The sequence below is a fragment of the Watersipora subatra genome, chromosome 3, assembly GCF_963576615.1.
Source record: "Watersipora subatra chromosome 3, tzWatSuba1.1, whole genome shotgun sequence".
NCBI lineage: Eukaryota > Metazoa > Bryozoa > Gymnolaemata > Cheilostomatida > Watersiporidae > Watersipora > Watersipora subatra.
In genome coordinates, this window is record NC_088710.1 from 60,186,987 (window position 1) to 60,204,289 (window position 17,303).

General features: G+C 37.8%; 1 protein-coding gene across 1 annotated transcript; it reads left to right on the plus strand.

Annotated features, from left to right (window-relative positions):
• The first annotated feature begins 12,679 nt into the window (after positions 1-12,679).
• Positions 12,680-13,108, plus strand: LOC137390814 (uncharacterized). The gene has a single exon (XM_068077130.1). It carries the CDS (start codon positions 12,680-12,682, stop codon positions 13,106-13,108), a length of 429 nt encoding a protein of 142 aa, XP_067933231.1.
• Positions 13,109-17,303: the final 4,195 nt, after the last annotated feature.

Genomic DNA, 17,303 nt, shown 5'->3' on the forward strand with positions numbered 1-17,303 from the left:
CATCAAAACCAAAGTGATCGTTTTGTGTTATGGAGCCATTGCATAAAACTTTAATTTAATAAAGGCGTCTATGTATATGTTTTCCAGATGATTTGGATGTGTCCCGATGAGCAACTATGAAAACATGATACAAAATTTTGCATCTAAACTAATCTAGGCAATTTTATGTTAACCACATTTATTTATGTGAAATAATTTTACTTATAAAAAAATTGACATGGATAGTGACCTGATAATTACAAAAGCATTGTTATACGCGCTCATTGTTGCAATCTAAATAATTTTGCAACATTTTGTTTGCAGCGATTGTTATCACCAAGTTCCCAGATGATGTTGAAATTTCTGAGCTGGTTCTGCACTTCCAGGAAACATGCCATGCATGTGTCAAGACATCACACTATGATGATGAAAAGGAATATTTTGTGTTAGAGTTCTCTCAGAGTGGTTAGTAAACTCAATGATTATCAGAACTATACAGAGTTCAATAGCACTGTGTATATGACAGATATGTGACTGACTAGTCTACTGTGCAAGCTGAATTATTTGACCTTTAACCTATGGTGTGTATTATCTTGTTAGCTGCTGAAAACATCTATATTTCTATGCATATATGATGTGTGATATTCTATCAGATGCTGAACGAATCCTAAAAAATCCAACACAGTTTCTGGATGATGAAGACTCATCAAGCAGAATTAAAATAGAGCAACTGTCTAATACGATCAAAGATGTCCTTGTGATGGGAGAGAAGCCCATGACTAAAAGAATGTTCAAGAAGGTGTTTAAGAATTTTGATGAAGTTGAGAAGATCGAAACACTCACCCCAGATAGACTGCAATTTATAGTCACATTTAGAAGTGCGGAAGGTAAGCAGCAAAACAGTGAAGAGTATATTAGTTACTTGTTATTAGTAATATAAGGAGTATACTAGTTACTTGTTATTAGTATTATAAGAAGTATATTAGTTACTTGTTATTAGTAATATAATGAGTATATTAGTTACTTGTTGTTAGTAATATAAGGAGTATATTAGTTACTTGTCATTAGTAATATAAGGAGTATATTATTTATTTGTTATTAGTAATATAAGGAGTATACTAGTTACTTGTTATTAGTAATATAATGAGTATATTAGTTATTTGTTATTAGTAATATAGGAGTATGCTACTTACTTGTTATTAGCACTGTAAGAAGTATACTAGTTACTTGTCCCACGACCAAACGAGCGGATGCGAAGTTAGGGAGTTTTTATGATAAATGCATGTGCACACAATTTACGAAAATTATTCATCAACAATGAGACGAACCCTTGTTTAAAAATTTCATCAACAAATTTAACCATCATTTTGTAGATTAGTTAAAGTATAATAACAATACAAAACACATATAGGCCTATTTAAATATGTTACCAAGTCTTTGTAAATTATCGGTATTATCTTTAAACTTACCCATCTGATCGGATTATACACAAATAGACAGATTTATTAGGACGAAAATTGTCACAAAACGCTTGAAAAGCTTGGTTTAATAAAAGTTAAGACCGAAAATTGAAACGGCGGTTGACAGATAATAGAACGATCAAGTCGTGCGCATTTCGCGAGAAATAACGTGCACTTTTCACCAGTCTATAGCATTGTCGAATTGCCGAAGGTTTCGGCAATTAACATAGGAGTACAGAAATTGTTTCATTTTTGCCGATTTCACTTTTCTCATTTTCTTATGAGATCCTTACAATAATTAATTACAAGTTTAGATGACTACAGAACAATGACTACGTAGCACAGATTTTCTAAAAATCTAATGCAGTATAAGTAAAGGGAATGACGATGATATTTTTTCTAACGGTTCTAACGAGATTATTACAATAATTAATTATAAGTTTGGATGACTACAGAACAATGACTACATAGTACAGATTTTCCAAAAATCTATATAAATATCACAACTTCATGATATTGATAGCTATGACGTTTTGAAATGTAAACAATATTGTGCATTGGTTTTATCTTATTACTATATTAATAATATTGGTTATTCTAATAATATCAGTGCATTTTACTTCTAATATTGGCCGATATTGTATTTCTCTTTTTGCAGGAAGAGAGATATAAACATATAATCTTTTCCTTTCATTATTGCTATTTGTTGTATATAATAACACCCACACCCAGTACACTGCAGCTACCATTGCAGTTATCCTATTTGACTGCTAATATTGCATTTCTCAACCATCAGTACTCTTTCTTTTTTCAAATATCACTTTGGTCGTAGGCTGTGTGACAGTGGAATTTCTAGTATTAGTAATATAAGGAGTATACTAATTACTTGTTATTAGTGAAACAAGGAGTATATTAGTTACTTGTTGCAAGTAATATAAGAATTATATTAGTTAATTGTTATCTGTAATATAGGAAGTATATTAGTAGCTTGCTATTGGTCTGCCCGTTTTTTATGTACCAATTTCATTGTGAGTCGTCTTAGCTTGTGGGAATATACATATTGTATATTTTTGGCTGACATGCTGTCAATCTATTGCAGCTGCAGAAGCTTTGGCAAAGCAACAGGTGAAAACCTTAACATCACAATATGAAGTGCAAGTTCAACTGTATGAAAGGAGAGACAGTCCTGATAAGGCGTCATGTTGTGGTATGTAACATATTTATTTTTTCATCATTCATCAGTTTTGTCTCAATGTTGTTTAGGAACCGCTGACGCAGACCTTTACAAATGTAAATGGTTCTCTACCTCTACAAGCAGTGAAATGTTGTAGCTGCATCCCTTGAATCATTGACTTTCTTTTGCGCGTCATGCCAATCCTCACTAACTCTGGAACTCCAGAAAAATTTGAAACAGACTAGACAGCCCCCACTTAAATGGGACACCGTCACAGATGGTTTTTCTTCTTTTTCTGATAAGCTTGAGAGCACACTATCAGCTTCATTTAATATGAGCATTTCTCATCCATCTACATCAAGGGGTCTTAGTATTATTCAGACTATTTCTACATTCAGTTGTAAGCTGTCAGGTTCTAAATAACATGTAACGGCTGAAGATATAACAGGGTATTAGACTACCTTTATTGTCACTTCAGCAAATGCTGATTCTCTTTGTTTATCTTGTTGCTATGGATACCAAAAAGTTTATATTGAAGCCTGACTGCAACATAAGTAACTGTTGACTGATAATCAAATGTCAAGTACGCATTGATTATTGAAACTTAATAAAGCCTGTTTGACATTTGATGATCGCTCCACAGATTCTTATGTAGCAGTCAGGCTTTAATCTAAACTTTTTGGTATCCATGTCTAGAGAAGAGTGGCCATAATTAAATTTTGCTCAGCTCTTATTTACATGGTCCTAGTAGAAAAAATGAAGAAAGCACCAAATATTTCTATTTTGTGTATTTCTTATTGCCAGTAGGATCAGGTTGTTTAGAGCACTTCATTTAGCTCTTGTTTACATTTTTCCTGTAGAAAACACGCAAAATATTGCCATTTTGTTTACTTCTTATTGCAAGTTGAATCAAGTTGTTTAGAGCACTTAAACTACCGGCAGAGGACAACCTTATGCGCTGCTGTAGGATATTTGCAATATTAACTTCCCTCTTACTATACATATGTGTGCGGTCAATTGTTTCACTCATTATGCTCTATTGCACAGATGCTACTCACATTGAAGTGGACCTCCTTCCTGATTATGAGGTAATGGACATGTACCAGCTGCTTTGTATTCACTTCCAAGATCTTTATGGGGAAGATAAACAACTCACTACATTCAAACAATCTTATGATGTAACAAAGAATGTGTTTCGGTTCGACTTTGATCCAGAAGGTAAATGGTTTAATTAAGTTTAGTTATGAATCAAATTAGACAGTTTTTTATAGCCTTCTCTGCTGAGCATGAGTAAAAGAGGCAGTCTTTCATAATTTATATTGTGAAGGAAGTCTGAAATAAGCTTTTATGGTACCGCACTAATATCAGAGTAATCTTACGGTAGCAGTGGTAAAACCTGAAATTGAACGCCATCGCTATTTGAATGAGACCTCTATTTGACCCCCACTACCAGAAAAGGTTGAAAAATAGAGAGCCACCATTTGTATAGTCATGTCAACACATTGGCGACTCCATTTATATTTATTGTTATACGGTTTTTCTTACTCGATTCTGTTATCAGAACGAGTAACATGAATGGATATAAAGGGAGCGCGCTTTATAAGAGAGCAGTAGTCGTAAGCTCCTCAACTAATGGATTTTCTTTTCTAAATAAAAGCGAACAAAAACCATACTTTTTTTTTCCTTATGAAACATTCTACATTATGATACATATATATATATATATATATATATATATATATATATATATATATATATATATATATATATCACAATGTAGAATGTTTCATAAGGAAAAAAAAAGTATGGTTTTTGTTCGCTTTTATTTAGAAAAGAAAATCCATATGTATATATGTAATCCATATATATATATATATATATATATATATATATATATATATATATATATATATATATATATATATATAGTATATGTGGTTTACACTGTAAAGTAAAGTGCTCAATAATTGAGAAAATTAGAGCTGTATATGAAGTTTATTAAAAACTACAGATTAAAATCATTACTACTATTAGTTTCATGCAATTGCGTTGCAATCTTTAGGTAGAAGGACTAAAACGTATAAAGTACAGGCTATAAAATTACTTTATAAAGCTGAGGGCTCAATACTATTGTCTGATATATACAGTATACAGCAAAGATGTAGTCAAATTATGTTTTTGAGCTAATTAGGTGTTTTCTAGCATGCCGGCATGTGGATATCAGCTCACTTCTAGTGTTAAGGCTGGCTAATTTCGGTTTGAATATTGTGAAGTACTTTTCCCATAGACATAACAGGCAAGATTTTGTTGATGTGTTGTATGACCGCGCTCTTTTGATGATCTTCCAGGTTATATTATAGTGAATGTTCTTTTCTTTTAAGTCCCAGATGTATTTACTCAATTCCGTTTGTAGCCTTTTGGTAGGATATTTAAAAGATGTTTTGTGGTTGGCTAATCTTGTTTTAAAATTTGTTACGGTGAGGCCTATACACGTTCATGTCTCTTGCGCATCGTGTTCTCCAGGCTCTACAGTTGCTTGATATACTATGCAGTTTGAAAGGCATTCTCCATTTAGAGGGCATTTTTCCCAAGTTTTGCAGTTGCATTTCCTGTATATGTTAGGTGGTTGCAATAGTGCTTGTTTATTGCCCCCGTTAATTATGTGGTTGATGTTTGAAGTACAGCTATAAATTAGTTTTACGGAGTTTTTGTTGAAGACTTTGTGTTATTTGTGTCATGGTGGAAATTCACTCTGGAGGTTCTTGAAAAATTGTTCACTGATCTTGGTGGTAACAGCTTTGTTGTATGGGGTTGTACCATATTGTTTGGCGTTTCCTGTTTCTGAGCTGATTGGTTTCTTTGTTGGGGTTGTTGCTCTGGTATTTTAAAGAAAAGTTGTATTTACTGTTAGAAAGTGCATTTTGAAATGGAGCTTTTGTTTCCTCGAAGAGTTGCTTGTTTGACGAAATGTTGGTGAGTCTTTTATTGATGGATACTGGTATGTTTCTTATGATTGATGGTGGATGATTTGAGTCTTTGTGTACATATGTGGTTGTGTTGTTAAGTTTAGTATACGGTTTGAAGCTGTTGTTGTTAAGGTTCAAAGTTACGTCTAAGAAGTTTACTACTTTCTTATTTGCTTCAATGGTGATACAAAAGCTGTGTTTACGGAAGATTTCACATAGTTCTTTTTTAGTGCGCTCAATGTTTTGTGCAGTATCCTTTAGTAGTCGTAGGCCATCGTCACAATATAACCAAAGTTTTTCCCAAGCTTCTGAGTGATAAGGTGTAGCGTGAAGATTCCGACAAGTTTGCGGCTTTCTGCTCTTTCATAAGAGCCCATTGTTATGTCATACAAGTTTGCAGTTGATCTCTTACCCCATTTTTCATTACTGCTGTAGAGTATAGCTTTTTTGTGTGGTGTATTATACACTTGTCCAAGTCAGATATATTTGAATATTTAGACGCAAACATTAAAGCTTTGTTAAGTAGATCTTCCGTTATTGAGGGATAAAATTCAACGACATCAAATACAATGAAAGAGTTTTGGGATTTGTTAGCAATGTTTTTAAACCATGTTAGCACCGATGTTGTGTTTTTCCACATATTTAAGTCCAGTTGGTTGAGTATTTCTCGGTTGATACGATCTGTGATTTGTTTGCTGATGCCTATCTCCGATTTGCTAGGATTATTGAGCCGGCAGGTTGGTTTTTTGGGGAAGTTTGCCTTGTGGTCTTTAATAGTGATAAATGATTCCTGCTCACTAGTTTTATATATGCGGTCTGCGATAATAAGTTTGTCTGCTATAGCCTTTGTTTCTAAATGGATGGAATCTACTGTAGCTGTAGGTATTTTTTGTAGTCCTTCGTGGTGTTGTTGGTGAAGAGGCTTTGGTAGGTCTGAGTATTCATGCGATAGTAATTGTTTGTTTGGTCTGCAGCCACAGTAGCTTTTGTTTTATCTTTAAGTTTCTTGCTTTTATCACTTTTCATCTTGTGCTGAAAGTTGCATCAGATTTCTCTAAACTTGATATTTCTGATGGTTTGTGAGCCATCCGGCTTATATAAGGGCGCGGCTATTCTGTGGTTCTTTCTTTCACCGCTAGGGCGCATTAACGGGAATCTCCGGTTAGTACACGCCTCTATACATGACCTACTATTCATCGTAGGGATGGACGATAAATTCTGATAAGCTAATAATACTGTATCTTTTGAAGTTGTCTTCTCGATATATCGAGTTACCGATAACTCCCGAGTATGAGTAGTATAAATAGATTATAGAGCGGTCTTTTCTTTTTCGATTCGGTCATACGAAGCAAACTTAATTAATATGAGTAAGTAGTAAAATTAAATTAGTAGTAAATATTAGTAGTGAATTACTACTCATTAAATAAATTAATGAGTAGTAAATTACATCTAATTAATACCGTATTTACTGCCAACGTGTACCGGGAAGGTCATGTGAACATTTGTTTCTTGCAACCACCGGAAAAACACTGTTCTTTATATAGTAGATAGCTGAAATTGAACATAAGACGTAGTCTATATATTCTGAACAATAGAATGTTGTGGAGGTAGACTCACAACATTCATAGGAAGAGGAAACGTCAATAACATTGATTTATGGGCTGCAACCACGCCAACATGAACTAAGCTAAACTTAGAAGCGGAGGTAGTCTAGAATCTTGATATTCTACCAAACGACATCATCAGTCTAACTCAACATCTTTCCTACCTTTGCGTCTCAGGCTAGGACTTTCAGGTTTAAGGAAAAATCCAATAAGATTGTTACACGCTGGCAGAGTGTCTCTAACTAAACTGAGGTGGGAGATTCGAAGGACAAAAAGGTATTCTTGTGGAGTTCCAATTTTCAACGTGGTAGACGCACTGGGATCGAGATCAACTCATGAAAGCTATTTGAATTATAGAAAATTGGAACTCAAGGTACTTTGAATTATTACATTGATTGCATCTATCAGTAATGTGATTGATTGAGATAGCTACGCTAGGTGTGATATAGTGTTGTTATAGCATTGCCTTAGTTATAAAAGCAGTAAAAGGAGCTAGAACCATATCGTAGATTTTGCATCGTAGATCGTAGATACAAGAATTCATTGTAAATATACTCTGTGCATTGATAAAGCGATGTGAGGCTACGAAGTGAAACCCTACAATGTTCCTTATTCTTACAAAACCAATACTTTCACCACCATCAGAGTCAGTGCTGCTATTGCTATTTTATTGCTATTTGCTATTTCTGCGTAATCAAAAAAATCTGAATTGGCTATAATGTCATCAACATAAGTAATTATTTGTTTTAAACTGCAATTAAACTGTTTGTTTTTAAGTTGGAAATTCTCAACCAAAATATTAAAATTAAATTTTAGGCTAATTTTATAGAGAAATTTTCGGACAACACTGTCACTACTATAAAAACCCTAAAGATCGTTGGTTAAATTCAGTTGCTAGCAATTGCTGGGAAAGTCGCAAATATGCGTCTACTGCAGTGGACCATAGAAAACCCATAAATGAGTATAGGTACTTCAGTGAAAGGCTTAAAAACGTTGGATTTGCTACTGTTTGTGATAGTAAACATGTACATTTCCTTCCGCAGCTGAGTTACTTTTACTTATTTTCCAGCTACGAGTACTACAGAACTACAGCTACTACAGAACTTGTACGGGTACTGCTACTGCATTTTACCTACTAAATTTCTACAGCGAAAAGGTTAGTACATCTTATTTAATGTTGTATTGTCTATGAATTGCCACACATCCACTACTTAAAATGTTAGATTTGCCACTGTTCGTGATAGTAAAAATGTTCATTTCCTTCCGCAGCTGAGTTACTATTACTTTTTTTTCAGCTACGAGTACCACAGAACTACAGAACTTGCACGGGTACTGTGTTTTACCTACTAAATTTCTACTTCAAAAGGGTAAACACTTCTCATTCAATGTTGTATTGTCTATGAATTGCCACACATCCACTACTTAAAAACGTTGGATTTGCCACTGTTCGTGATAGTAAACATGTTCATTACCTTCCGCAGCTGACTTACTTTTACTTTTTTTCTAGCTACGAGTACTACAGAACTACAGTTACTACAGAACTTGCATGGGCACTCCGAGCGTTGCGATAGGTGACGATGAGAAGAAAGCGAGCAGCGTATATTACAAAAAAACACACTATCTTAATTACTTTTAATAATGCTTGAAACAGTACAATGCCTCTCAAAAAGCCTACTGCCCAAACGCAAGAACAGATTGGTTCTCGTAGAGAAAGAGACCGAATTTGCAAAGCAGCAGCTAGACGAGCAGAAACTGAAGAGCAAACAAAGCTATGCCTACAACGAGACAGAATAGCTACTGCATCTGCTAGTAGTGCAGAAACTGCAGACCAAACACAGCTATGCCTACAACGAGACAGAATAGCTACTGCATCTGCTAGAAGTGCAGAAACTGCAGAGCAAACACAGCAACACTTACAATGAGACAGAATAGCTACTGCATCTGCTAGAAGTGCGGAAACTGCAGAGCAGACACAGCTACGTCTACAACGAAACCGAATAGCAGCTGCTAGAAGAGCAGAAACCGCTGAACAAACACATGTACATCGAGAGCAGGCAAGAATAGATGCTGCAGCTGCTAGAAGTGCAGAGACTGCTGAGCCGACCCAGCAGCGACTCCCATGGCACGATACACTAATTACAGCAGTTGCTTGGCCGCCACAACCTATCAGGCGCCGTGCATGGGCAGAAAACTTCGCACTTGACTACATTCCTGCAACACAGTATAGGGCCCATCAGAAATTTTTCATGGGACGAATGTCTAAAAAATGTTCCAGATGTAATGCCTTATGTTGGAAAGACGAGAGTCCAGGCATTTGTTGCAACAATAGGAAAGTTCGCCTGCGACCACTCTCTGAAAATATTCCACCTGTATTGACTCACCTATTCCAAGGCACAAATCCTGATTCTGAACGTTTTTTTGGGGAATATACAAAAATATAACAGCTGTTTTCAAATGACATCATTTGGAGCTAAAACCATTGATGAGCCTGGATTTAACCCAAATTTCAAGGTTCAGGGTCAAGTCTACCATTTGATTGGATCTTTGCTTCTAATACCGGGTGAGCAACCACAGTTGCTGCAAATCTATTTCATGGGTGACCAGCAGGCAGAGGCAGAACGTCGGCGTGGTATTGTTGAAAGAGTGCAATTAAACGTAATCCATGAGCTGCAGGATGTTCTACATGAGCAAAATAAATATGTGCGTGATTTCAAAACTGCTTGGAAGAGGCTGCCTGAAAACACGGATGACTTGCGAGTTGTCATTCATGCTGCCAAACACGCTGTTGGAGAGCATGAAAGGAGATTCAATGCTCCTGTCATAAATAAAGTTGCCATTCAAGTAGTTGGACAGCAGTTTGACAGGCGGGATATTGTTCTGCAGTTACGTAGCAATGGACTGCAGAAGATATCTGAGACGCACAGAGCATATGACGCCCTGCAGTATCCACTCATTTTTTAGCGAGGTGACGATGGCTACAACTTTCAGCTGCGACAGACTGACACTCGCACAGAAGGTTTCTGCTATGGATTTTTATGCTAGCAGACTGATGGTTTGTGATGGTAGCTTCAACAACATTCACAGGTGCTGAAAGCTGTTTTTGCAGTTTGCAGTTGATATGTACGCCAAAATTGAAACTGAAAGACTTAGCTTTATCCGCCACCATCAGACATGGCTAAGAGCTGATGACTACATCCACCTGCGTGATGCAGTGGCTGATGATCGCAATGCAAACCAACTAGGTAACATGGTGATTTTACCTTCGTCTTTTACTGGTGGCCCACGCAACATGCATGAGCGTACACAGGATGCCATTTTATATGTGTGACATTACGGCAGACCAGACCTCTTCATCACATTTACCTGCAACAGCAAATGGGATGAGATTTCCAATGAATTGCTGCCTGGTAAGCAAAGCTATAACAGACATGATGTGGTTGCAAGAGTGTTTCACCTAAGACTAAAGCAACTAATAGATTACATCACAACCGGTGCAATATTTGGCGCTGTACGATGCCATATGTACACCATTGAATGGCAAAAACATGGACTCCCTCATGCACACATTCTAATTTGGTTATGCGATCGCATCAGGCCAGAACAGGTTGATTTTGTTATTTCTGCAGAAATACCAAATCAAGTGGAAGACCCTGAGCTATTCGAAATTGTCACCAAGCACATGGTACATGGTCCATGTGGCCAGCTAAACCCCGGTTCATCCTGCATGAAAGATGGCACATGTACCAAGAAGTACCCTAAAGCTCTCATTAAAGACACAGTTACTGGCATAGATGGGTATCCATTGTATCGTCATCATTCCGCTGATGATGAAGGTTTCACCAAAAAACACACATTGCGAGCTGTTGGAGCGGCCTACGACATCACTTTGGACAATAGATGGATAGTGCCTTACTGCCCTTTGCTGTTCAAAGTACTCAATGCACACATCAATGTCGAATTTTGCAACTCAGTGAAGTCTATCAAATACATTTGCAAATATGTCAATAAGGGTAGCGATCAAGCAGTGTTCGGCTTGGAAAGAGATGGAGCGCAGGTTGATGAAGTAGCTCGCTATGAGAGTGGAAGGTACATCAGTGCAAATGAAGCAATGTGGCACATTTTCAGTCTCTCCATTCATGCACGACACCCGACTGTCCAGCATCTGAGTGTCCATCTTGAGAATGGCCAGAGGGTGTATTTCACTGAAGCAAATCTTCAGCAACAACTTCAAGAACCTTATGACACCACCCTTACAGCCTTTTTCAAGCTTTGTACACTTGATAATTTTGCCAGGACGCTTTTCTACTGCCAATTGCCAGCCTATTATACCTTTGACGCATCCACAAAATGCTGAAAGAGACAAGTTCATGGAGCTGCTGTGCCTGATCATCTTGACATATATCAAACTGATGCCTTAGCACAGGTATACACTGTTCACCCCAACAATAGTGAATGTTTCTTTCTTCGAATCATGCTGCATCACGTGGTTGGCCCAATGTCCTTTCAGCATTTAAGAACTGTTAAATGTTGCAGGTGTTTGGGGCTATTGAAAGATGATGCACAGTGGAGGATGCCTTGGAAGAATCTGCAACTGTACAGTCACCTGCCCAACTGCACCAGTTGTTTGCTATTATGTTGAGCACCTTCCAGATTTCTAACCCTTTTCAGCTGTGGCAAGAGTTTAAGGAGCATTTGGCTGAGGACATCCTGTTTCATGAGCGACAACTGCTTCAGGATCAATAACTGCAGCTCACAGATAGAATGTTCAATATTGCTCTTATATTTATTGAGGACCAAGTGCTCAAGGTCACAAACAACAACCTCTCAGTTTATGGACTTCCCAGGCCTGTTAGAGTAGAGCAACCTGTTGTTTGCAGCGAAATATTACGCGAAATAGCATATGACTGTGAAAAGCTCAATCGTCATGTTGAAACCAATGAACCGCTGCTGGAAGAGCAAAGAGCTGCATATAACACAGTTTTGGAGAGAATTGAACAAAGCAGTGGTGGTATGGTGTTTCTTCACGCACCAGGTGAGACCGGCAAAACCTTTGTCACTAATCTTATATCGGCCAAAGTAAGAGAGTGGAAAAATTGCTTTGGCTGTAGCTTCATCTGGCATTGCAGCTACCTTACTCCCTGGTAGCCGCACTGCGCATTCAGCACTGAAACTGCCTCTTAATTTGGCCAGAACTGAGAATCCTGCGTACAATATCAAAAAGAACAGCGGAACTGCCAACTTCTGCAACGATGTGTTCTTATTGTGTGGGATGAGTGCACAATGTCGCACAAGCTTGCATTTAAAGCTCTAAACTTTACACTAAAGGACTTGCGTGAAAAGAATAGATTTTCCGGTGGGGTAACTCTTTTACTTTCTAAAGATTTCCACCAAACATTGCCTGTCATACAAAGAGGCACACCCGCTGATGAGATAAATGCATGTATCAAATCATCATTTTTGTGGCCGTCTGTTATGCAGCCGCATTTGACACGAAACATGCGTGCCGCTATTCTTGGCGTCGAAACAAGTGCACATTTTGCTGCTGGACTGCTGCGTATTGGTGAAGGGCGTTTGCCAGTCTTTGCTGAGGATAGTTTGGTGTCACTTGATGGCTACGACACTTTTATGGATTCAACCGAGGAACTTCAGGAGAACATTTACCCTAATCTGCGACAGAGGTTTCAAGATGTTGATTGGTTATCTGAGCGAGCTATTCTTTGCTCCCGGAATGATGCAGCTGCGGCCATAAATGACCAGCTTTTAGCCCAGCTACCTGGAAATTCAAAAACCTTCACTTCTGTTGATACGTCGTTGACTGATGACGCTGCTGTAGAATATCTTGCAAAATTCTTAAATTCACTGGACCTGCCCAGACTTCCAACCCGGGTCTTCGCAACCTCAATCCTCGCACTTGCACTCGGCTAATTGTTACACAAATGTTTTCGCACGTAATTCAGACCAAAATCAATTCAGCATCTGGTAGAGGAGAATATGTTTTTATTCCAAGAATCCCAATTATTCCATCCAATCTACCATTTGAATTTAAAAGGATTCAGTTTCCCATCATAGTCTGCTTCGCTATGACCATCAACAAGTCGCAAGGTCAGTCCCTCAAAGTAGCTGGTATCGACTTACTGTCCCCATGCTTTAGCCATGGCCAGCTGTATGTTGCCTGCTCAAGAGTAGGCACAAGCCGAAAACTGTATGTTCATACACCCAACAGAAAAAACAAAAAATGTTGTCTATCCACAAGTGTTGCGTTGATTAACATTGTCTTATTTTTATGTCATGCTTGCATTAAATTAACATTATGTTATTGTTGTGTCATGCTATGTTCTTCATGTACTGCTATACCTACCTATTATCCACATGCAGCATTTTCTAGCATATTTTTCAGTATATATATATTTTCATGCATTTGTTTTCCTTATTGTGTCCCATTAAAAGGCTATCATGTTGGCGTTATGTTTTATTATTGTAAGGTTCTAATGCTGTATCTGCCTTGACATCGTACTGTCTGTCCTGTTATGCATGTAAATTTTACTGATAAATTTTATTAACACAACCACATTACTGCAGCACTGTTTGTAAATACCATGTCAAAACACAGGCTATAGACGAAGAACTGGTGCGCATTGATTAGTGTTAGAAGTCTCCATTCGATGTAGAACTGTAAAAGTCATGTATAGTGCGTGTAGATGTCTCCATTCAATAAATGCTAGTGATAGCTCAGCAGTGCAATAGCAAAATATTTTGTAGAATTTCTTAAAACATGCACAATTTTTCAATACTGCCAGTTTGAACAATTTCAGTTTGCCTAGCAATGTCAATTTCATTATAAGTTCTCTGTACAAAAATATGACAACTTCCATTTTAGTGGTTTGAGACTGATGCATGATAGACTAGCTGTAAAACACATTCCAAATTTCCATTGTTCTCCCCAAAATGATTGACATGTATGACTGGGTATGTGCATGCTGTCTGATCAGCCTAACAATTTCAGTAGACTGCATATTTGGAGTTGTTTTACAGTATGAAAGACAACTCTCAATAAACCTCTTTCTGTACGTGAATCTGTTATCGTTGATGGGTAATGCAGCTAGTATGTATATATATACATATATATATATAGATATATATACATATATATATATATATAAGTATATATACAATAGCACACTTTTCTCAACTCAGGTGAGTTGCAGAGGAGTGCGCTATTGGGAACAGCTAAGATCTAGAGGCAAGTGCGCAAACTCCCAGGTCTCTGGTAGGAGACCCGAGTTAGAGCAGAATTTACCACCCATACGGGGTATCCGGGGTGAGGAAACAATTTTATATATATATATATACATGTATATATATATATAAATACATGTATATATATATATATATATATATATATATATATATATATATATATATATATATATATATATATATATATATATATATATATATACTGATGAAGAAGAAGGTTGCAGTTCACTAGAAGAGAGCGCTCAATATTAAAATAAGAGCATTTATATTAACGTTAATATATATATCAGACAATAGTATTGAGCCCTCAGCTTTATGAAGTAATTTTATAGCTTGTACATTATACATTTTAGTCATTCTACCTAAAGATTGCAACGTGATTGCTTTAAACTAATAGTAGTAATGATTTTAACCTGTAGTTTTTAATAAACGTCATAAAAAATTGTTGCCACACGCCGGTCAACTCATATGGGTGGTAGTTTCGGCTCTAACTTGGGTCTCCTACCAGAGACCTTGGAGTTTGAGCACTTCCCTCAAGATCTTAGCTGTTCCCAGTATCACACTTTTTTGCAACTCACCTGAGTTGATTGCTGTTGGTATTTGGGCAAGCCACATTTTATGCGCCGGTGTTATTGCGCCCAGTGTACCAATGACTACGGGGATTACAGTTGTTCTTACATCCCAGAATTTTTCAATCTCTTCTCCAAGAGAGAGACGTTTCTCTACATTTTCTTTTTCTTTGCTGTCTATATTGTAGTCATTGGGTACTGCTATATCTATTATAATAGTTCTCTTGTTCTCCTTGTCCACCACCGCTATATCTGGTTGGTTTGCTAGGACATGCTTGTCAGTCCGGACGTAGAAGTCCCAGAGGGTTTTAGCGCAATCATTTTCATTGACCTTAACAGGAGTTTCCCACCAGTGTTGTGGTTTATTAAGGCCATACTCGTCACATAGACTTCCATACACAACACCTGCGACACGATTTTGCCGCTCAGTGGATGCGTTTCCTGCTAGCTGCTTGCATCCAATGATGGCGTGTTGGATAGTCTCAGGTGCATCTTTGCACAGTCTGCAGCTAGGATCGTCTCTAGTGTGATAGATTTTTGTTTGGAGGTGCCTTGTTGGGAGAATTTGCTCCTGGGCTGCCATGATTAGCGACTCTGTATTGGCTGTTAGGTTTCCTTTGTTCAGCCACATATATGTCTGGTGAAGATCGCCAACCTTAGATACTTGTTGGTGGTAAGCACCATGAAGAGGTTTCGTGTGCCAGTCAATTTCCTCATCATCAGGGCAAAGATCCATTGTAAGAGCGGCCGATTGAAATTCAGCTGGCAAATTATCTGAAGTGGCCATAGAGGCTGCATAGGCTTTGATGCTTTGCTTTTCCTCCTTCACTCTCTGCTGTACACCTTTGAGTTCCCTACTGCCATCTTTCCTATCAATATACAATCTAGCAGTATCAGATTTTGGGTGGAGTGCTCCATGCATGGTCAGCAGTTTACGAGTTGCTATATCTGGTTCCTTGATGGCTTTCTCAGTCTATTTTATTATGCCTGCTGGATATCTTATTACTGGCAGTGCATAGGTATTTATTGCCTTGACTTGGTTCCTGGCATTGAGCTGGCTCCGTAAGATCTGCCGAAGGCGTTTTTTGTATTCAGTAATGGCTTTGTGAAGTACCTCGGCTTTGTGGTTGTTGTTGCTTTGCATAATCCCGAAAGTACTCGTACCCTTCTTCTATACCTTTGATGGTACTGTTTGGCATTCTTAGGCCATCTGAGCATAGAATGGTTTTTCTTAAGAATTAGCCTTCCACATTTCTCAATACCGAAGGTCATTCCGATGTCCTTGCTGTATACTTGAGTGAGGTGTATTAGCAAATCAATGTCCCTTTCTTTGTTAGCGTGCAGCTTGATGTCATTCATGTAGAAAAGGTGGCTTATCTTGGTGCCATTCTGAAACTGGTACCCATAGTGGGTCTTCTCCAGCATATTGCTTAGAGGGTTTAGGCATATGCAGAAGAGCAGCGGTGATAAGGAGTCACCTTGATAGATGCCTCGCTTAATTTTCACACTCGCCAGCCTTTTTGCCATTAGCCTCCAATTCTGTCTTCCATTTGGTCATTGACATCTTGATGAATGCCACAAGAACAGGGTGAACACTGTACATACTGAGACACTCAAGTATCCAACTATGGGGAATTGAGTCATAGGCCTTTTTGTAGTCAATTTAAGCCATGGCAAGATTGGTATGCCTTCTCATGCTGTCTTGACAGACCGTCTGATCCACCAGTAACTGATGTTTGGCTCCTCGGGTGTTGCACCCAATTCCCTTCTTTCATATACATATATATATATACATATATATATATATTTATATAATTGTTTCCTCACCCCGGATACCCCGTATGGGGGGTACCAGAGACCTACCAGAAACCTGGGAGTTTGAGCACTCGCCTCAAGATCTTAGCTGTTCCCAATAGCTCACTTTTGTGCAACTCACCTGAGTTGATTGTTGTTGGTATTTGGGCAAGCCACATTTTATGCGCCCTTGTTATTGCGCCCAGTGCCCCAATGCCTACTGGGATTACAGTTGTTCTTACATTCCAGCATTTTTTAATCTCTTCTCCAAGAGGGAGATATTTCTCTACCTTTCCTTTTTCTTTACTGACTATATTGTAGTCATTGGGTACTGCTATATCTATTATAGTAGCCCTCTTGTTCTCCTTGTCTTCCACCAATATATCTGGTTGGTTTGCTAGGACATGCTTGTCAGTTTGGATGTAGAAGTCCCAGAGGATCTTAGCGCGGTCATTTTCATTGACTTTACCAGGACCTTCCCACCAGTGTAGTAGTTTATT